At 61.0% G+C, this 21,788-nt stretch overlaps 1 protein-coding gene across 1 annotated transcript in view; it reads right to left on the reverse strand.

Moving 5' to 3' along the window:
- Positions 1 to 5,677: 5,677 nt before the first annotated feature.
- Positions 5,678 to 21,788, reverse strand: part of TRPM2 (transient receptor potential cation channel, subfamily M, member 2) — a 63,770-nt gene continuing 47,659 nt past the window's right edge. The window contains exons 23-32 of the mRNA XM_012661543.1: positions 19,770 to 19,857; positions 17,856 to 17,943; positions 16,991 to 17,148; positions 15,615 to 15,691; positions 15,222 to 15,323; positions 9,841 to 9,927; positions 9,477 to 9,582; positions 8,521 to 8,622; positions 6,851 to 6,967; positions 5,678 to 6,516 (exon numbers count right to left, since the gene is read on the reverse strand). Of these exons, the coding sequence (XP_012516997.1) occupies positions 6,391 to 6,516; positions 6,851 to 6,967; positions 8,521 to 8,622; positions 9,477 to 9,582; positions 9,841 to 9,927; positions 15,222 to 15,323; positions 15,615 to 15,691; positions 16,991 to 17,148; positions 17,856 to 17,943; positions 19,770 to 19,857 (1,051 nt within the window). The 3' untranslated portion in view covers positions 5,678 to 6,390. The remainder of the gene's footprint in view (positions 6,517 to 6,850; positions 6,968 to 8,520; positions 8,623 to 9,476; positions 9,583 to 9,840; positions 9,928 to 15,221; positions 15,324 to 15,614; positions 15,692 to 16,990; positions 17,149 to 17,855; positions 17,944 to 19,769; positions 19,858 to 21,788) is intronic.

Below are 21,788 nucleotides of genomic sequence, written 5' to 3' on the forward strand. Positions count from 1 at the left end.
CTCTCAGGCTTCCTTCTGCTCCAGGTTGTCCAAGTTTGGTCTATTTTGTTGACATTTTCCAACAACTGCTTTTTGAATATATTTATCATGCTAATTCTTTATTTTTTCCTATTTCATTAAATTCTGATGTTGTCCCAGCCTTCGCCTCTGGATTCATTTTGTAGCTATTTTTTGAGCCTCGAGTCATGAACTTAGACCATCTATTTCCATATTTTTACTTTCAAACAAGTGCATTTAAGGTTATAAATGTTACTCTGAAAACCCGCTCCGCAAATCGTCTTTCATGCCCAGTTCTCCCCGCTGGGCGCGGGCGTGGGGCCGGGCGGCGTGAGGACGGCACCTGGCTCAGCGTCCTCGCCTGCTGCCCCCGTCCCTGCGACCCGTGCTGGGGCAGCGCCTGCTCGTGATCTCCGTGCCGGGGAACAGCAGGGACACCTCCCGTACACCAGGCTGCCCCGGTGAGGACGGCAGCCCCCGGGGCACAGAGAGCCCGGACACTGGGCACCAGCGTCCTCCCGGAGCTGGCCGGGGTGCGCCGCTCACGGTCTAGCCCGAGGCGTGCCAAGCGGACGCAGGCGACTGACCCTCCACGTGCACCTCTGTCCTCTCACCGCACACGTCCCCGGTCCCAGTGTCACTGTCCTGGTGCCATGGCCAACAGGGTGGAGGTGCCCTTGGAACCTGCCCGGATCCGCTCTCTGGCATGGTCCCTACTCGGTTCCTCCGAATGTGTGTGTGTGTCTGGGCGTGAAGTGTCTCCTCCGGACCTTCCTGTAGCCGGGTGGCCGTGCTGGGTAGGTTCAGAGTCATGCGGACACGCTACGGAATGTTTGCTCGTATGTCCTTCACATGCGCAATATGCGTGTTTATGTATGTATGTGTATCTACCTATATTATACTAGACTCACACGTGTAATATGTGATGGTATATAAAGGTACACACATGTATGTAGACATCTGCACACCCATTTGTAGACACATGCACGCACACACACAACACATGCACACGCACACACACACACACACATACACACATGTGCGCACCCACAGAACGGCCCCAGGCCTGCGCACTGCATCGCACAAACCCTGCCCTGTGGGCTTTTGCTTCCTGGGTCCCGATTTCCGAGAGGAATCCGAGATCTCAACTATTACTGTGAATTGGCCAATTCCTCCCCAAATTCCTGCCAGTTTTGCCTTATATATTTAGAAGCGGGTGTTAGGCAAGAGTCCCCATGGTGACATCTTCTCAGTGGTCTTGTGCCTTTTCCGGTGAAACGTCCTCTTGGTCCCTAACGGGACGAGCGTTTGGTGCTGAGTTCTGCTGCCTGTGACAAGTGTCCGCACCGCTCTGAGGCTTCGGCCCAGCACAGACGTCCCCAGTTCTTGGGTATTAAATGTCACTTTGTTTTGGGTGAGTCTTTGTAAGTGGAAAATAGCAGGAATTTGTTGTGTTATCTTTTTAATCCCAACATGAGAACCTGCACTTAACTGTGCTGTGATTACTGACACGGTTAGACTCTTCCCTGCTTTTTAATTTCATATTAATTATTCTTTATCAGTATTTTTTTCTATCCTTGATTTTTTTGTTGTTCCATTTAATTCCTGGTGAAAGTTCTTCCTCCATTTCCGTCCTGCTAGTGGGACCCTAAAGTTTTGCCTCCGCGTTTCTGAGGCTGCGTTTTCCTCCCGGCGCTTGTGTCTGGTCGGCGTCTGCTTTCTTCCTCCCGAGCGAGACGAGAACCTCGTCCCTCTCAGGCTGCCCCCACAGCCCTCCTCTGCCTCCTCCCAGGTGAAGCCATCTGGGATTTTAATTCTAGGCTACTGTTCGGTCTTTAAAGACATTTTCCAACTTCGCCGAGGCAAAATTCACAAATAGGAACCGTCTGTCTTCAAGGAGCACGGCTTGTCCCGACACACGCGTGCATCCAGGACGGCCACCGCCGGGGCCAGTGAACGCCTCACCCCTCCCAGTGGGCAGTTTCTCCTCTTTCTTTCCTCTCTGTGCGGTGAGAACACTTGGCATCCGCCCTCCCAGCAAGCTTCAAGCACACGACACGGTTGTTAACAGCACGGTGGCCAGAGGCACTAAGTTTCCGTCCCGGATTTTGTTGTGATGTTGTGCCCGGACAGTTGTAAGACTTGGCCACACGTGTGGGTGAGGTGTTTGCTGCCCGCAGAGCTTAGTGTGTGTGTGTGTGTGTGCCTGTGTGTGTGCGTGTGTGTGCCTGTGTGTGCGTGCCTGTGTGTGTGTGTGCGTGTGCCTGTGTGTGCCTGTGTGTGTGCCTGTGTGCGTGTGTGCGTGTGTGCCTGTGTGCGTGTGTGTGCATGCCTGTGTGTGTGTGTGCGTGTGTGTGTGTGTGTGTGCGTGTGTGCGTGTGCGTGTGTGTGATGGACTGAATGCCCGTGTCCTCCCAAGAACCCACCTGCTGGAGCCCTCACGCGGCGCGGCTGTGCTGGGAGCCGGGGCCTCTGCGCAGTTACGTGACGTGGGCTGCAAGGTGGGGCTGAGACCCAGCGGGACTGCCGTCCCGGTGCGCGGAGGCCCCCGAGAGCTCGCGTTCTCGCGTGGGCGCGCAGAGGAAAGGCCACCGAGGACGCAGCGAGAAGACGCTGCCGGCGAGCCAGGAACGGAGACTTCACCAGAAACCCCGCTCGCCGCCCCCCGATCACTGACTCCCAGCGCCCAGCGCTGTGAGAACACTGATTTCTGTTTCGCTGAAGCAGCCCGGGAAGATGAGGCAGTGCGTGTTTTGTTTTGCTTTGTTGTTTTCTGTCATTCATCTCTGAGGGATTCTTTCGGGAAGGACGCGTGGCGACACGCTCTGTGTCCTTTGATTCTAAAGTGACTTTGTTTGGAGCTGCCACTCGAATACCAGTTTGCTGGGTCTGCGATGCCGGAACAAACCTGCGTCCCCTCGGAAGTCTGCAGACGTTCTCCTGTCTCCGTCATCGCGGCGGGGAAGCCTGGAGCCAGCTGTTTTGGGTTTTTTTTTTAAATCATGTTGGTTTTTAAGATTTTCTTTTTTCTCATGGGCCTAAAATGCTATGGAGACACATGTGGGGTTTTGTTCTCACTGAACGTCGTCAGACCGGATGTGTCCCTTCTGCCGTCCCGGCGAGCATTCCATGCACGGAGTCGGTCCTGTGGCAGCCGCCGTTCTGGGCACGGGGACACCGGCTGCCCTGGGCGCTCGTGGCCCGTGTCGCTGTCTGCTCCCGTTGGTCCTGTTCTTCTCCGCGGCTCTTGGTGGAGGGACGTCCGGATCTGTCCTGAGTGTCGGGTTTCTCTCTCGTTTTCCCTCTTTATCCTTCTCTGCTGCGCACAGAGAGGCGGGGTCTCTCCTGATATGGCGCACGGAGGCGCGGAGGACAGCCAGCGCCCGAAGGCGGGACCCGCGGCTCTCCCAGTCACAGGTCCGTCCTCCAGCCTCGCACGCTTGGTTACTCACCCATCACTTTTTAACTTTTTTTGGATGTTCACATTTTTTCATTTTTATGTTTCCTGTTTAGTTTGGGGTGGCCGCGTCTCCTCCAGCAGGTACGAAGGTCATTCCCCTTTCCTAGAGGTCCTGTTGGCGCCGCTTCCCTGACACTTTGATGCCTCCCTCTGGTAGTTACTGGCTTTCCTCAAACGTCCGCTGGTCCTAGGCTGTCTGAGACTCGGTCAGAACTGGTTGGCTGCACGTTTAGCCACGGTGAGGGTGACATCGGTTGGCATCCAGAATGACAGTGGCTCTAACGCAGCAGTGTGTTCCTCTGGCACATAAGGAAAAGCCCCACGGTGAGGACACAGGGGGCCCCACGGCAGCCCATGAGGAGCCTGCTACCTCTGCCACAGCAGGTGTGGCCCTCATTTTTGTGGCCCCAGATAGCTCCTGGTGCTCCAGCCATCTCGTCTGCATCCACCCTCCCGCAGCCCCACCTGCTCTCTGAGTCCTGCCCCGGTGGAAAGTGGCCCGAGACCAACCCTTACAGCTCTCCCATGTCCCGCGAAGCCACGAGCCTCGATGAGGCCACCTCGCACTGCCCACAGCGGGGCATCCCCACGTCTGTGCCTCTGGAACCTGCTGGGTCCCCATTTACTTTCTCTGCCCTGTGAGTCTCAACTCTTGTGCCACCGCCTCCAAGAACCACCCCCAATTCCTCGACAGAACGCTCACTCCTCTCCCACCTGACCCCGGCCACGGCCCTCCCACTTCTGCCATCCTGCGTGTCCTCATCTCGCTTCAGACCTCGAGGCCCTTGGGTAGGACGGGGTCTCGCTCAGAACTGTGCCCCTCCAGCCAGGGCCCCGGGGCATAGACAGTGCTCAGCAGCCAGGCGTGAATGAATGAACAAGTGATCAGACGGTGTCGTGCCTGTCTCAAAAAAGTGAGACAGTAAGTGGTCGGTGATTCACTTCGTGCCCACCCGTTGGGTTCTGACGGCCGCTGACTTCTGTGGCCACAGCGTGGTGCAGCCATGGACGGTATGTCCACCAAGGGCCTGAGCAAGGCGCCGCCCTCTCTGGGCTCCAGGTCCCGCGTCTGCAAAAAGGGCAAAACCTCCCTCACACGGGCTGCTGCTGGTGCGCGGCTGGGCCCGAGCACGCACCCACAGACGGGCTCGGCCTGGGCCCCCTGGGGCACTGCTGCTGGAACAGCCCCGCCCGCCGCCCCCCGCCAGGCAGCAGCCCTGGGGTGAGCAGAGCCATGGGGAGAACCGTGCACGCACTGGTGGCCACCGAACCCTGCACTTAAAAGTGGTCAGGACGGCGACATCCATGTTGTGCGTGTTTTAAGGGAGCAGAGTGGATGTGCCCTTGGGGGCTGCCGCTCTGGTGCGGTCCATGGGCGCAGCTACCACCCCTTCCCTGGGTGCCGCCGTCAGCATAGATGTTTCTGGAACCTGCAGACAGGGGGACGACACCTGCCCTGGACAGGGGGAGCTCAGCTGGAGCTGCAGCTGGGAGCAAGAGCAGGGCAGCGCCGGGCACAGGCTTGGGCGAGTTACGGACAAACGAGCAGACTTTCCCGCCAGTGGAGGGACACGCGTGGCCGGGAACATGTGGGGGGTGTGGACGGAGGGTGGTGACGTGAGCCTGGTCTGGTGGCTGCACTGGTGGTTTCAAACTCGTCGCTTCGGAGGCCCCTGGGCCGAGGTGCTGGTGACAGGGCAGGTCCAGCCACTGCCCAGAGCCCGCACCAGCTCCCAGCGCGACTCTTCCGAAAGCTGGCAGAGGGAGAGCTTCTGCGCAGGGAGCAAGGGGTCAGCACTGCTGGAGGAGGGGGCCTGGGGACAGGGAGGTGGCCCGAGAGCTTGGTGCAGGTGCAGAGGCCTGCCCAGGGAGGGTGGACATCACCTGTGGCTCTTGCTCCGTGACCAGGCGGTCCTTGGGCTCCGTGGCAGCTCCTGCAGGGGCGTGTCGGCACCACCGGGCAGGGGAAGCCAAGGGGGAGGGTGCGTGGTGCCCGAGTCCCAGCTTGGAGGGGTCAGGGCAACGCTGGGGCCTGGGTTTACGGAGATGAAGACGGAGCCACTGGGTCACAGCAGAAACCTGAGTTTCGGCCCGAGGGGCCGCGGGTGCCCACAGGACAGGAAGCTTGCCGTGGGTCAGAGAGAGCTCCGGTGGCCCAGACACAGTGCCCTGACCACTGCACACGTCAGTAACTTTATTTGTGGAGAGCGGAGACGGGACAGCCAGGCCGGCCTGAGACAGCAGATTTGACATCTTGGGTTTTCACGGCGTTCCCCCACTTGATGGCTCCTGATAGCTTCTGCTTCCGTGAGTCATGACACCAAACCAGGAGGCCCCTGGCGTCCCCAGCCCCCTGCGGCCCCTCCTCCTTCCTGGGCATGGCAGGCACGTGGCTCCCGGGGAGGGCCAGAGGGAGAGCTGGGCCCCTGTGCCTCTGCAGCCTGTCCCCAACCTGGTCCAGGCCAGCCAAAGGGCGAGTTAGGTCACATCGGCACGTGGAGGCCATCTGGGGGGCATGGCAGGTCGCCCACCCCAAGTCCTCATAGGATGGGCCCGAGGATGCCACCAGGGACCCTGACGCCAGGAAATTCAGCCTTGGTCCCATGCACCGTGGCAGACGTGCTGCCCAGCATGACGTGATCAAGGAGGGAATGGGCCCCGGCCGAGACCAGGCTCCCGGCTGGCAGTGCTGGCCCCTCACCTCTGGGTGGCCTGTCCCCTGCCTTGAGCTCTCCCTTCGGGGCACCTTGACACCATCCAACTCAAGAGCTCATCTGGCCAGCCACTGTACGTGGCCACAAGGGGTCACAGACCCACCCAAACCACGCCATGTGGTGCCCAGTGTCAGCCCGCGTCCCGTGTGGGCACAGCAGAGAGAGGCCCACGTCCCCGAGGGCCGACCACAGCTGGCGCTGCTGGTCCCAAAGCCACAGTCAGTAGTGAGCCCCGAACAGGGCGGCCACCTTCTGGAGGAGAGTCTTGTGGTTCGCATACAGGGGGATGCGCTTGTCCACCACCTGCCACCGGATGGACACGCCCCGGTCGTGGCTGTGCAGGTTCTGGAAGGACAAAGGTCTGGCTTAGGAATGCGCAGGCTTGGTCTAGGAACAGGGGCCACGTCCCTGCGAAAGGCTGTACAGCAGCAAGGAGACCACGACAGCCTCACCCTGGACACCCCTAACGGCCTCCCCAGAGGACCTGGGTCCCAAGGACCCTTGTGGTCACCTGTCCAGCCCTCTCAGCTCCAGCCTCCTGCTGTGGCCCTCCGGCCTCTCCCGGGTGCCCCCTTGGTCCCTCTGGACAAGGCTCTGACCCCTGCAGCCTCCACTCTCTGGCCCTCGGGCCCTCCCGAGCACCCCATGTCCGCCCCTCCTCGGAGCCCGAGCCCCGTACCGAGTTCAGCCTCTTCAGCTCCACGTCGTTCTGGTCCTGGAAGTGGATGCTGACGGCCACCGTCTCGATCCAGGCGTTGTCCGTGTTCCTCGGGTCGTCCATGTACCCTTTGTACACCTGCAGGGAGAGCAGGCTGAGCCCGCCCAGCCACCACCCAGGGGCTTCTTCCAGCGAGGGGCCCCACGGAGCCCCACCTGCCTCAGACGGACACGCCCGGGCGGCCCCGCCTCTGTCCCTGCCCTGAACACAGCTTCTGCTCGCCTGAGCCGCCCGGCCTGGCCCCCGCCCTGCCCCGTCCAGCCAACCCGGGGCTGCCCAATGGCTCCATCCTTGACGACACATCTCAAGGGCTCCTGGCCCCCCTCCCGCTCCCAGCTCACTCCAGCCTTGGCACCACGGCCCTCAGACATGACCCCGGACCTGGGCGGGGCTCACGAGGGGTGGCAGAGAGCCTCTGGGACACGGCTCACAGCACCAGGTCGACACAAAGGCCACCGGCCACAGGGGCCACACATGATGAACACCCAGAACAAAATCCAGAGGCAGGAGCTGGTGCGGCGGGGAGGGCGGGGGCTCCGTGTGCAGGTGAGGGACGCTCTGCCTCTAGACGGGGCGGGCCGCGCTGCAGCGTGGACGGGCCGCAGGCCACGGAATCGCTCACTTCGAAATGGGGAATGTTCGGTGAATTTACCTCAGGGAAAAGTAAATGCTTTAGACGGTAAAAAAAGAGGCGGCCTGGTACCCCGAGGGCCGCGGCGGCTAAGCCCAGGAAGCCGCTGCGGGGGTGAGGCTGCCGGCAGGTGCACGGAGCCCACCCGGGTGGAACCACAGGACTGGTAACGACTGGCCGCCCACCCTGAGCGCAGTTCAAACAACCGCTGGGCCGTGCGGGCGACAAAATACCAGGGAGTCCTGAAACAGACTGAGGTCGTAAATGTGACCTAAAAATAGGGCCCTCACGGCCGAGAGCAGAAGCACGTCACGGGAAAGCGCACCGTGGCCGTTTTTATTAAGAGCGCGTCTGTGTGTGTCGCGCGGACACGGCCTCTGCGGGAAGGTCGAGGTTTCCAGGGAAGTAAACGGAGCAGCCCGGCCGGGCGGTCCCCGTGAGGGAGTGCGGTGGGGGCGTCACTTTCTAGTTCACGCCTCGCACTTTAGACACGCGCTACCCTCGTAATTAAGAAAAGCCAGTAAAGGAAACGGCCCCACAGAGGCGCAAGGGCCCCTCCAGATGGCAGGAGTCTGGGCCTGTGGGAGGAGCTGGCCTCCCGGCACCCTCAGCCCAGCTGTGCCCGGGGCGGGGTGGGTGCGGGAAGGAGGTGGCACCAGGCTCCAGCCAGCCCGTCCCACCTGGAAGGTGGCAGGGGACCTCTGCCCGACCCCCTAGACTTAGAGAGAAGAAAAGTCAGGGCACAGGAGGGCGAGGCACCCGTGGTGGCCACGTCTCCCGTCCCAGTTCCTTCCTCCTTCCTCCAGGAGCTACAGGATGTGGGGACGGGGGCAGAGACGGTGTCACCCGGTGAAGCTGAGTGGGACAGCTGTCACCAGGGGGGCTGGGGATGGAAGCCAGGACGCTGTCACCGGCGGGGCTGGGGCTGCCCCCAGCGTCACATGTGCTCATCCTGCAGCGCTCGGCACGCAGGCGGGAGCAGAGCGAAGGGCCACCCTACCTCCGTGCTGTGCTTCAGCAGGTTCTCAAAAGACGGCCAGGACTCCTGTCGGAGGATCTGCTTCAGCTTCCGGGGCAGCGTCTCGCCTGGCTCCGGGGAGCCCTGCGCAGAGGGGTGAGGGCAGGTCAGCAAGGCACCCACGCCAGACCGCAGGCCGCCCTGGCGCCGTCTCCACTGGCCACACGCCCGGCGCGGGCAGCCAGCCAGGCCCCGGCAGCCAAAGGCAGGCGAGCGTCTGGCAGCTGAGTGGCCTGTCTCAGGGCTGGAGTGACACTGCCCAGGACCCGCTGCCCACGGCAGCACTCAGAGCCCAGCGCAGCTGGGGCGGGGTGTAGCGGGCCAAAGGCACGACCTCGGAGGGGCAGGGACAGCCGAGATCCCAAGCCCGGCCTTGCCTCAGCCTCTCTGTGGGGTGACAGGCGCCCCTTCACCACCCTCCCCCGCCCTCGCGGCCGTGTCCTGTCATCTGCGATCCCATCTCTCCTGCCCAGCTCCTGCCTGTCCTGCGGCACGCTGGGCTCTCGCCACCCCCAGCGCCACCCGCCCACCCCGGACGATGCTGTCCTGCCTTTAGGGCTCAGCTCGGTCCCAGGCAGTGAGGGGCAGGATCGTGTCTGGGCCACCTGTGAGGCCATCTCTGCGCCCCACACCCTGAGCCCTGCAAGGGCACCCCGGTCGGGCGCCGAGGCAGCCCTAGCCCTGGGCCCCATGCCTGGGACGCAGTAGGTGCTCGGTTAGTGTCTGTGCACCAAAGAGAATGTGAACCTCAGTTTTCACAACTGCAAAATGAGGGAACAGGAGGGAGAACTTCTTCTCAAAAGCAAAGTCCCAGCATTAACTGTCACTCAAAACCGGGCTGGAGCCCAGAGCCATCACTGCGCAGTGGCGGTGGGGCTGGTGTCCTCTGCGGGGATGGACGACGCGTGAGTGTCGAGTGCTCAGGCCGCGGTGCTCACCCCCGGCAGGGCCCAGAGCTCCGAGTGTGGCACCTTCACCACCAGCACTTCCAGCATCTTCTTTATGCTCTTCCTGCAGATGGCGCCATCCTCATTCCGCCTCCACCTGCGAAGGGAGTGGCTCACAGCCCCACGTCCCACACTGGGTGTCAGGGCTGGCCCTGGGGTGGGGGTGGGCACTGCCAGCTCAGCCCGCGTGTACTCCCGCTATCCACAGACCCCCTCACACCCACACTGGTGCCAAGCGCCACGCACAGCTGTCCTCTCGGTGCTCCGAGCACACGGGAGCAGCCCAGGAGCCCTCACACGCGTGTGCGTGACCGTGTGGCCGAGGTGCAGATGCCTGGCGGGGCGTGGAACTCACCGGGTGACCACGGGGTGCAGTGCATGGTTGGGTCCGAAGCAGCTGAGGCTCCCGCGCCCGCGCAGGCCCGTGCGGCCCATGGGGTTCCTGGGTGCAGAGGGGTCGGCTCAGCCCGCTGCCGGCACCAGGGCGGAGCGCAGAGGGCAGCTGAGAGGGGCTGGCGGGCGCCAGCAGCCAGCGCACGTGGGGACAGTGTGGTGCTCTGCGGAACGGGCCCTGGCCCAGGGAGGAGGGTCCCTCGGGGATCCCCCAGGGGTGAGGCCAGGGTCTCGGCCTGGGGCCACTTGGCAAGAGAAGGGCTCCCTGGGAGCAGGGGTGCAGCCGCCTGCAGGCCGGCGAGGTGTGGAAATGACCATCGTCTCCCCACAGGGCAGGGGACCCGCCGAGCGTTCAGGACTGAACTTGTCCGCCTCCGAAGGCCCCGCACAGAGAGCGCCGCCCCTGCCCTGGCGACCTGGCGAGGGGTCGTGTGGGGGTCAGGCCAAACTCCCAGGGGCCCTGCATCCACTGGCTGTGGCCACAGACGATGGGTCCCCAGGGCACGCGGACAGCCCCGAGCACAGGCCACTAGCTGTGGACGGCAGGAGGAGTCTGAGACGCCTCCCGGTCGGGCAGGCCCGCCCCTCACACTGCCAGGCCCCACTGGAAACAGCACGTTCCAGAGACGCAGGAGGAAGAAAAGCACCAGCGCTGTGGTGCAGTGGGCGCGGCCTCCACACTGTCGCGGGGGCCTCCCTGCCTGCCCCGCCCCGGACCCCACTGCAGCCACTGACCCGGCCCTCAGGGCCCTCCTCACACCCACCCTTCCTCCCAGGGGGGTCGCCCGAGGGTCCTACCTCCCCCCGCCCTCGGCTAAGGTCCACGCACTCAGCCAGCCCAGCAAGGATGGCCCCTCCCGCCAGCCCAGGACCTGAGCAGCCCTCCCCCGCCCCTCAGGCTGGGCAGCCCCCCGGCACCAGTGCCGCCACTTTGTCACATTGCTGCCACTTCGTCACCCTCGCCACCCTCTGCCGCCTGCTTGGCCTCCCAGCCCTGTGCACGCCCCGCCCGCCAGCTCTCTCCGCACTGGCTGAAGCCCCCACCTCCCTCCCCCTTCCACACACCTCACTTCCTGGCCCCAGCTCCCCACCCGCTGCCGCCTGGGCGGCCGTGAGGGGGACAGGGGCGGGGCCTGCTGTGCGCGGGAGCAACAGGATACTCCTGGGGTGAGGTCCTGGGGAGGGGCCCTGAGACAGGTCCGCGCGCAGGTGCGCTGAGGCGGACGGTGCCCCCACACTCATGTCCTTCTCAGAACCTCAGAATGCGACCTTACTTGGAAATAGTGTCCCTGCAGTGCAGTCAGTTAGGTGAGGCCACATTAGAACAGGGCTGGCCTAAACCCCATGCGATTTACGATCTTCAGAAGAAGAGCAGCAGACACACAGACACACGCAGGGAGGAGGCCGTATGACAAGGGAGGCAGAGACCGGGTGACGCACCCACCAGCCAAGGAACGCAAATGGTGCCGGTGACACAGGGAGCTGGAAGAGGCAGGAAGGGCCACCCGGAAGCTTCAGGGGGAGCACAGCCCTGCACACCCTGATCCCAGACTTCAGCCTCCAGAACTGCGAGAGGAGGAATCTCTGTCCCTTAAACCCCTCAGTTAGCGGCACTCTGGTCCCTTGTTATGGCAGCACCGGGACCCTAATGCCGAGGGGAGGGCGGCCCCAGCGGGAGCGGACACAGCCTTTCCTGCAGCGCGTCCGAGCTGCGGTGGCTCGCGTCAGACAAGCCTCTGCCACTGCGAGTGGGCGACAGGGTGTGGCTGAGGCGACCGGGGCAGGGTCGGGGCCACTGAGGACACTCGGTCCATCCCAGGAACCAGCCTGATGCCAACACACGCCAACAAGAATGCGGTGAAACCAGGGGCAGTAGCGAAGAGTGGCTCGGAAACTAAAACTCCATCTCTAAATCGCCCGAAGGCTAAAATGGAGCTTATGACGAAATTTCTAACGTGCAAAGTGAGAGCTCTCACCCCAGAACTGGCAGGATGCGGCCTGCCAGTCTTACAGAGAATCCACAGACCTGGGTGCGCTCATTGGAAAACCAGGAAAACAGAATGTAAATTAGCGCTAACATGAGCGAACTCAAAGAAGTAGAAAGGAAGGAAGGACAACAATAAAAGCAAAAACAGATGAGACAGAAAAAATTAAGATAATCAACAAACCCAACAGCTAGTTCCTTAAAAAGATAATAAAATTAACCTCTAGCAAGAATAATCAAGGACAACAAAAAAAAAAGAGAAAAATATAGTAAGTATCAATATTCAAAGGGGGAAATAATTACTTTACATTTAGATTAAAGAATTTTAAAAATCACAGAAGAATACCATGCACACAATACATTTGAAACATCAGATGAAAATTACAGTTACTAAAAGGGACTGAAGAAACGGAAAAATGTGTTTCCAGTAAGGATTAAGGAAAATGAAGGAGTTAAAAATCCACCTGCTGAAGAGGTGCTGGACCTGCCTTGCCTGTCCGACAGGTAAGGTTATCATTAACCGTCCAAGGAGCCGATAATCGTCTCTGCCCACCCAGACAGTTCCGAAGACCGGAAAAGGGAAGGCTGCCCTGGTAATTCCCTGAGATCGGCACAACCTCACACCAAAACCGGAACGAGACAGTGTAAGGAAACATAAAGTATAGGCAAAGTCCACTTTGAACACAGATTTTTTAAAATATTAAATGTAAGAACAGGAGAGTTTATCCCAGGAATGCAAGGATGGCTCGACATTGAGGAAGCTATAAAAATAGTTCGCACACTAAGTGGCTAAAAGGCAAACATACCTTGTAATGATCTCAACTGACGGCAGAGAAACCATTTGGTAACATTCAACAGGATGCAAACTCCAGACAAACTGGGCCAGAAGGAAACACTCCTAATCTGATAAAGGTACGTATAAAAATTCCTTCAGTAAATATGATACCCAGTGATGAAACGTCAAAGCCTTGGCAGTAAGCCGGACACAGGACAAGGAGGATGCTGAAACACCCATGTTCCATACCACACCAGAGTCACCGACACGGCGAGGCAAGAACAGGGAGAGGGGTATGTACTGATTGTTAGGAGAAAGGTAATATCATTATTTGCAGGATATATTGTTTCCATAAAAAATCCAAGAAAATCTACAAATTTATATAACTAATAAGAAAGTTTAGCATAGTTGCTGGTTACAAAGTCAGCGTACCTATTTCATACATATTGCAAAAACCAATTGAAAAATATAATAGAAAAAATGTACCATTCCTAAAAATAATAAAATTATCAAGTATCTCGGAATAAATCTTTTCTTATTTTGAGATAAGGTCTTACTCTGTCACCCAGGCTGGAGTGAAGTGGTGTCATCACAGCTCACTGTGACCTCAAACTCCTGGCCTCAAGGGATCCTCCTGCCTCAGCCTCCTGAGTAGATACAACTCAGGCACATAACACCATGCCTGGCTAATTTTTGTATTTTTAGTAGAGACTGGGTTTCACTCTTGCTCAGGCTGGTCTCGAACTCCTGGCCTCAAGCGATCCTCCCGCCTCAGCCTCCCAGAGTGCTAGGGTTATAGGCGTGAGCCACCACACTCAGCCAGAATAAGTTATTTTTAAAAGTTTAAGTTCTTTATAAAGAAAATTATAAAACAAAAAGAAGACATGAAGAATGTTGGTGAACATATAGAAGATTCATTATTGTAAGTGTCCGCTGTCCCAATTTTTTCTATAAATTCAATACAATTCCTATCAATGCCCCGTCAGGATTGTCACAGCACTAGACACGCTGATTTTTAAACTCACAGGAAGCCAAAGGCTCAAGACTAGCAAACCCAAGTGTGAAGACATGCCCACACCAGAGTCAGACTGACTGCAGAGCCGAGGCACACGGTGGCGCAACCCTCCACAGAGACGAGTGGGACATCACCCAGCACGCTGTGCCAGGGACAGAGGCCAGCACAGTCAGGTCCTGGCTCCAGGCCAGGAGCCAGATCCCGGGAAGGAGCCAGATCCCGGGGAGGAGCCAGACCCCGGGGAGGAGCCAGACCCAAGGGAGGGGCCAGACCTCAGGGAGGAGCCAGATCCAAGGGAGGGGCCAGACCCCAGGAAGGAGCCAGACCTGAGGGAGGAGCCAGGCCTCAGGGAGGAGCCAGGCCTCGGGGAGGAGTCAGATCTCAGGGAGGAGCCGGACCTCACGGGGAAGTGGTGCGAGGGCCACCCACTCTCCACGGGAATCCACAAGGTAAAATCACATCCTCCTCACACCTGTGCAAAGAGCCTCCAACTGTATTAAAGACCCAAATGAAGAAAACCAACTTTACAATTTGTCGGAAGGAAATAGCAAGCTGTCTACGATTTCACGGAAAGTACACCTGAGAAGTGTAGCAAGCGTGTAGCTCAGCGCGCAACGTGCCTGGTGCTTATGTAGAAGCTACTTTCTGTTCTGTTACAGCTGTGTGGACACTGAGTCCCGCCGAGTCCTCCCAGATGCGCTTGCGCTTTCGCACAGCCATCAGTGGAAGCAGGTGCCCCGCCACGGCCACGCCAGGCGCCGCCTGCTCCCTCCTCCTTGCTCCTCCCACAACTGCCACAGGCTCCTCCCTAAGTGCCACGGGCTCTGGCCCATGCGCTGGGTCACCAGAGCGGACGCAGGGGCTGCGGCTCGTGGTCTCTGTTCCCAGGCCCCACCCGTCTCCTAGGACCTCTGACACCAGGCAGAGTAACCCGTGCCCTGTTCCAGAACATTCTGCAAGAGGATCACCACCCACCTCCTCCCTCTCCATTCAGACCCCCAGACCCCCGGCTCCACGAGGCTCCCGCCACCCACATCTCAGCAACCTCTCCCTCCCACCAGCCCCTCCCCATGGCACCTTCTGCGACCCCAGGGCAGCGCGGCGCCCTCCTCTCCTGAGCCCGCCTTGGCACACAGTGGGCATCGGTCACCCGGCACCTTTACGCTGGGTCTCCTCACCTGCCACTCCTACGGGGACTCGACACCAGGGAGGGTCACCCCCCCCGGCCAGGTGCACCCACCAGCCACCTGCCCTGTGCTGCCCATGGCAGAGAACCGCACCTTCCCATCACCCACACTCCCACAGGACGCTGCCACCCCGTTTTACCGCGGGGGAACCCAAGTCCCAAAGGTGCATCCGGACTGAGGGACAGGCACAGGCCACAGCCCTCCCGGGCGCTGTCCTGGGTGCTAAGGAAACACCGTCAGCCGATGCTTCCTCCTCCCTCCTGTCACCTCTTTGCTTTTATCAGAAAACGTCTTCTTTGGCAAGAGAGGAAAGCTGCCCCCAAAGTAGACCCCAAAGGCAGGCGCCAGCGTGGCCTGGTGGTCCCGGGCAGGCCGCACTCACAGGGGGAGCCCACCCCGAACCGCGTAGGGCCCGTGGAAGCTCCGGCGGTCCGTCTGTCCATCCACCGCGTTGAAGCTGATCTCAGACAGCAGCTCCGGGACGCTAAGAGCAAAAGGAGAAGACACATCCCCGTCAGGGTGCAGCGGGGACAGCAGAGACACAAGAGGACACGGGACCCACAGCGGCCCTCCCAGTGGCCCAGCGGAGTGACCTTGGGCCGCCACTTGGACACGGACTGTGGCCATGAAACCAGAGCAGCCGTGCGCCACCATCTGCCTGGCGCCCCCAGGGACCTCCTCTTCCCACCGGGGCCCCCTCTGAGGGGCTCTTGGTGGCCCCCCAGGAGGACGCCCAGCCGGGGCAGGGCTCGGGACTAAGGGGGATCACACTCACTCTCCCATGGGGTCCGTGGCGGCTGCATCCTTCCTCTCAGCTGAGTAGAAGGGGGGCTTGTAGATCAGAAACTCCGTCTGCAGCGGAACAGGGGCTTGTTGGATTTGTACTCCCGGAGCACATTTGGGCCCAGGCTCCGGCAAGGGCCAGAGGCGGTTCACAGCCACGGCAGTGGCTCGGCGTGGACCGGAACCGACCCCAAGTGCAGGGGCACGGCCCCAAGTTGCAGCAGAGCTGAGGGGTGCACGTGGGGGGGACCCACCCAGGGGTAGGAGGCCAGGACTGGGGCCTTGGGGGTCTTCCCAGGATGGGCTGGGGGCTAGGCTGGACCCCAGAGGTGACAAGGACTCCACCATGGTGCAGATTGAGGTGATAGCAGCAAAGCAGCAGCCTGGAATATTCCAGAAGGGCCTCCCCAGTGTCATGACCCACCCCTGTCCTGTGTGTCTCTGTCTCTCCACTCAGGAAGGGGGCAGGCCGTCTCTGGCGCCGAGGCAATCCAGGCCAGGGGTGACATGGGGGTGGTGTGGGGTGACATGGGCGGTGCCAGGGCAGATGGCAGGTTTCAGGAGCAGCCCTAGCGTGACCTGTGCCCGCTAGGCCCCTCCCTCCAGCTGTGTGGCTCATGGGACTTGACTTCTGTGTGCCTCAGTCTCCTCACCTGTCAAATGAGCATGGGGATGATGTGGGGGTGACATGGGGTGATGGGGTGACATGGGGGTGATATGGGGTGATGTGGGGTGATGTGGGGGTGATGTGGGGTGATGTGGGAGTGATATGGGGTGATGTGGGGGTGACATAGGTGATGTGGGGGTGACATGAGGTGATATAGGGGTGACATGGGGGCGATGGGTGAACATGGGGGTGACATGAGGGTAACATGGGGTGATGGGGTGATATGGGGTGACATGGGTGATGGGTGATATGGGGTGATATGGGTGACATGGGATATGGGGTGACATGGGTGACATGGGGTGATACAGGGTGACATGGTGATATGGGGTGATATGGGGGTGACATGGGGTGATGTGGGGGTGCTGTGGGGTGACGTGGGGGTGCTGTGGGGTGATGGGGTGCTGTAGGGTGCTGTGGGGTGCTGTGGGGGTGCCAGGGTGATATGGGGTGACATGGGTGACATGGGGTGATATGGGGTGACACGGTGATATGGGGTGATATGGGGGTGACGTGGGGTGCTGTGGGGTGCTGTGGGGTGATGTGGGGTGCTGTGGGGTGACGTGGGGTGATGTGGGGGTGCTGTGGGGTGCTGTGGGGGTGCCAGGGCCGATGGCATTGGGGCCCCAGACGCTCAGACTGGAGAGTGGGAGCAGGACCGCCCTGCCTGCCCCAGAGCCCGCCACCTCCCCCCGGTCACTCACCTCCCAGGGCACCTTCTCGTTGGGCACGGGGAAGCGCGTGACGCGGCGGCTGGGGTAGAGGAGGTGCCGCGCGTCCACGTGGTAGCCGTCGCCCGGCTCCTCCACCTTCTTCCTGCTGCCCGGCTCCACGTCCTGCTCCTCGGCGGCCTTCTGGGAGGCTGGGAACAGTCGGAGCCGTGACGCAGAGCCAGGCCCGGCCCACAGGACAGGGGCTCCTCTGTGGTCCTCCCCAAACATCTGGGCCGCCCCCATCTCCCCAGGCCCAACGGCCATGCAGGCTGGACGCCAGCCTGGAGTGAGCACCCCTCCTGGGGACCCTGGCCCTGGAAGGACAGCCACGGGCGTCAGGGCGGTGACCACCAGCATTTGTCCCTGTGCAGTGCCCAGAGCTCCCAGCAGTGAGCCGAACCCAGGGACAGAAGCTGGTCCAGCTCAGGAGGCCAGACTTGCTTGTGGGGCCAGCGAGGCCCGAGGAAGGTTACTCACGCCCTTTTTGGCCGGCTACAAATTTAGTAAAGCAGACTTCGCTTTCATTGTCCTGGCCACATGACCAGGCACAGATGTCACCTGGAGCTGTCCTCCCTGCACCCCCGCCTTTGCAGCGTGACGTGTAGCAGGAGCTCAGGGCACAGCAGGCCAGGCCTCCCCTGGGGGCCCGGGAGCCCGGACAGGTTGGGGGGCAGCCGAGGCTCTGTGCCTGCGTCGGTGGACGGGCAGAGCGGGGCAGCGCTGCCCCGCGGCTCAGGATTGCCCGCAGCCGGCCTCCCGCGGGCCCAGCAGAGCTCAGGTCTCTCCGCCCAGCTGACCCCACAACTCAAAGGACACAGGCTGGGGAGACCAGCTGCTGGCATGGCCACCCACTCACCCAGCGCGGGGACGCCTGCCTCCGAGCCAAAGCCACTGTCCCTCAGGGTCCTTACGATCCAGTGCAGGGCTCTGGCCGTCTGAGCCACCTGGAAGGCATGTCCCAGGAGGACAGAGTTAGCACCCACTGCCCACACACGGCACGCGTCCCTCTGCCCACTGCCCGCCTGACAGCGAGGCTGGTGTCCCGGCTCGCAGCCCCAGCCCCAGGCGACCCCAGCACCCAGCTGGAAGCCGACCCTTCCCCTCTCAGCACCCTGTGCCCTTCAAAAGCTAAGAACGAGCCTGCTCCCCAGGCCGCAGGCTCACTGGCAGGACGCACACCCACCCTGCCTCCCTGAGGGAGCCGGCTGCCAAGCAACACAACGGCCATCAGGACAGGACACACCGGAGGCAAAGGAACCAACGTGAAGGCCCAGTAAGACAAGACTGGACGGTGGGGAGAGGGCAGCACCATGGAAGGACGTGGCCTCCATGGCTCTCGCCAGAGCCCGGCGTGCTCGACCACAGGGGTGGTGGGGAGGCTGTGACTAACGTGGCCCAGGGGACGTGTGGCGCTGCTGCACCCACCCCAGGGTGTCAGTAAGGCAGGGACCCACAGGGGACGGCCGCCTAGGCAGGCGCAATGTGGGAACAGCCATGGAGCCTCTGCCAGGGGCTCAACGCTGGCCGCCCGGGGCCGCCGTGGGCAGCAGGGGCCCGGCCAGTGGGCATGGATGTGGGCGGAGGCGGAAGTACGCTCAGAGGCAGGGGCTGGACCTGCCCCCCTTGGTCAGGACACGAACTTAGCCCGGGACGCTGCTGACGGCAGTCCTGGCACCCAGCTGTGCAGCCTGCAGAGCTGTCCTGCTGAGTCCCCCAGTCCCCGAACAAGGACAGGGCCCATCCTGGGCAATGGCAGCCCAGGCTCTGCCACCCTCAGCTCCATGCCCCTTGGTGCCTGTGGCTGTGCCACCCTCCATCCGGGAAACCTGGCGCTGCCTGGCCAGCGTGACCCTGGCACGGCCTCCCTCTCACCCCCTCAGCCACCCTTCCGCTCAACCCGTCTTCCCTCCTGGCTAGGACCTGTCCAGGCCACACTCCCAGAGCACGTGCAGAACCGCAGCCCCAAATACTGTCGCGCACCCAGAGCCTCAGAACACGCCCTGGCTTGGAAACACGGCCTTTGCAGGTATAACTGGTGAAGGAGACTGTGTGCCATTGGGGTGGCCCCATTCCAGCGACCCGCATCTCCATAAGGAGAGGAGAGGACACAGGTGACGCACAATGGGAGGACGGCCATGGGATGGCGCCTGGGACCGCCAGAGGCAGAGGAGGCGGGGAGGATTCCCCTGGAGCCTTCGGAGGGAGCTGGCCCTGCCCACGACTTGGGTTGGACCTCGGCCCTGGACTGTGAGGACGAAGTCTTGTTGTGCAAGCCCCGGAGTGATCACTTGTTAGGGCAGCCCCAGGACACTCTCACCACCCAGCAGGGCCAGGCTGAGGGTCTGTGAGTGACAGCCTCCATGTGCATGCTCCTCACTGACACTGCTTCGGAGCCACCAAGCACATGGAAGTTTAAAAGCAACTGTGCTTGGTCACCGTGGCTGTCCCTCCGTCCCTCCCCTGCTTCGCTGCAGCCCTCGCCCAAGTGCAGGCACAGGGTCCGCAGCCCCCTGGCCGGGCAGGGACGGCAGCAGGTTGCCCCAACGTGAACGCTCGGGCTGCAGGCAGGCGGGCGCGACCACATGTGCATCTGGGAGGAGTTTGCTGGAGGACAGAGAAGGCGTCTCTGCCAGTTGGGGACAATTTCCCGACATTCCCACGTTCTCCTCGCTGTCATTTCCCAGGGTGCTCATGCTCGATGCCACCACCCCGCAGAGGGACCCTGCAGGCCATGCGCGCCCCGTGGACAGAAGCCCCGACGCAAACCCACCTGCTCCTCCAGCGAGGCCAGCCTCTGCTCCACGGAGCCCGACCTCTTCAGACGGTCCCTGTCCAGCAGGTCCACCATGGTGTCCACCCTGGAAGAGGACACAGATGAGCCCAACAAGGCCAGGCCTAGGGGCCAGGATGTTTGGATCCCGTGACCCAGTCACCGTGAGGTGCAGGACTGTCTAGATTTGCAGCCGAGCGTGTCAGAGACCCCGGCCCTTCAGCACTGCCGTGTGGGGAGGCGCTAGGTGGGCTCCGCTCAGCCTCGGTGCTGTGAGGTCGCGGCACACCACGGGCCACAGACCCTCGGAGAGAAGGAGGCCCGGCCAAAGGGCCTTGGTAAGGGCCAAGAGCTCTTTCCTCATTCTGCCTGGCACCTGTGGTCTGCAAGGTTCTGTCTACAGACGGACGCTGGTTTCTGCTGCAAACCAGAGCTCCGACCAGTGCGAGCGGTGTCTCAGCACACCAGCCACCGCCGCGGCGGAAACACGCGCCGTCCGCTCGTCTCAGAAAATTTATACTTAAGTAAGCTTTTTCAACCTCAGGAAGTAACAGCAGGAGCCCGACTTCCTCCGAGTCCCCAGGCTGGGAGTCGGGCAACCCTGAGGCCCCGCCGCTGTGACAGTCTGGGCTGACCGCCGTGGGCCCAGCCTGGCTCCTGAGGGCAGGATGCTGCGTGTCGCCGGGCTACACTCGATCCAGGCTGCAGCGTTCACCAGCGGTGGACACCGGGCTGCCAGACTTCCTGACTTTCCTGCGCATCCATTTCCTCTTCCCCGCTGGTAAAGGCGGAATAAACAACACCTCCCTCTGCAGGACGATGGAGTGAGGGGACCCGGGTGAAGCCCTGGCCCACAGGGAGCCCTGACATGCGTGGCCGCTGGGATCCAGCCCTGACCGTCAGCGCTGCCGTGGCCCCAGCTTCGGGGCCTGCGTGCAGCATCCTGGCGTGCGGAGGCTGCAGGACGTCCCGGAATGCTCCCGAGCACCCTCCCCCAGTGTCTGGGCCCTGGGCATAGCCACTGTCCACAGTCAAACGTAACCAGACAAGGCCATCAGTCGAAGCCATTCGTGGCCAGAGCACATAGAAGGTGCTTGGGGCCCTGCATGGACCCCACGCGGTACTTCCTCTTCAACTGGAGGATCAGAGCAGAACGTCAGTGCTGAGCAGGCTGGAGACTGTACCCCAGACTCCTGCAATCCTGTCGGCCAGGGACCAGCAGCAGCTCCAGATCACACAGGATTTGTTCAGTGCCTGCCAAGCACCGAGGCTGCTCTAGGTCCCAGGATACTGTGGGGACATGAGGGATTCTGTTCCTGTCCTCAGGGAGCTTACATCTCCACAAAGGGGCAGGTGGACATTAACACAACCCACCAAACAATCCTCCCACAAGCCCACTAACCAACATTCGGAATATTAAAGACAGAATGGGGACAGAGTGGGTGGAGGGCAGGCAGGCCCTCCAGTGAAGTGACGCCCAAATGAAGTGACACAGCAAGTCTTGCTTCTCTCCAGCAGAGGCCATGCCAAGGGCTCAATTGGAAGTCACTATGCCAAGACTCAAGCAAACAGGGCATCTAGCATGGAAGCTAGAAGGGGCATTGACCATCAGGTAACCCATTCAGGTACTCACCATTGTCACCATCATCACCACCATTGTCATCACTATCATCACCATCACCATTACCACCACCACCACCATCACCATCACCACCACCATCATCATCATTACCACCATCACCACCATCATCAACACCACCACCATCACCATCACCAACCACCATCACCATCACCACCATCACCATCATCACCACCATCACCATCATCACCACCATCACCATCATCACCACCATCACCATCATTACCACCATCACCACCATCAACACCACCACCACCACCATCACCAACCACCATCACCATCACCACTATCACCACCATCACCATCATCACCATCACCATCATCACCACCATCATCACCATCACCACCACCATCACCATCACCACTATCACCACCATCAC

Source organism: Propithecus coquereli, unplaced genomic scaffold, assembly GCF_000956105.1.
Source record: "Propithecus coquereli isolate 6110/MARCELLA unplaced genomic scaffold, Pcoq_1.0 Scaffold717, whole genome shotgun sequence".
Taxonomy (NCBI): Eukaryota; Metazoa; Chordata; class Mammalia; order Primates; family Indriidae; genus Propithecus; species Propithecus coquereli.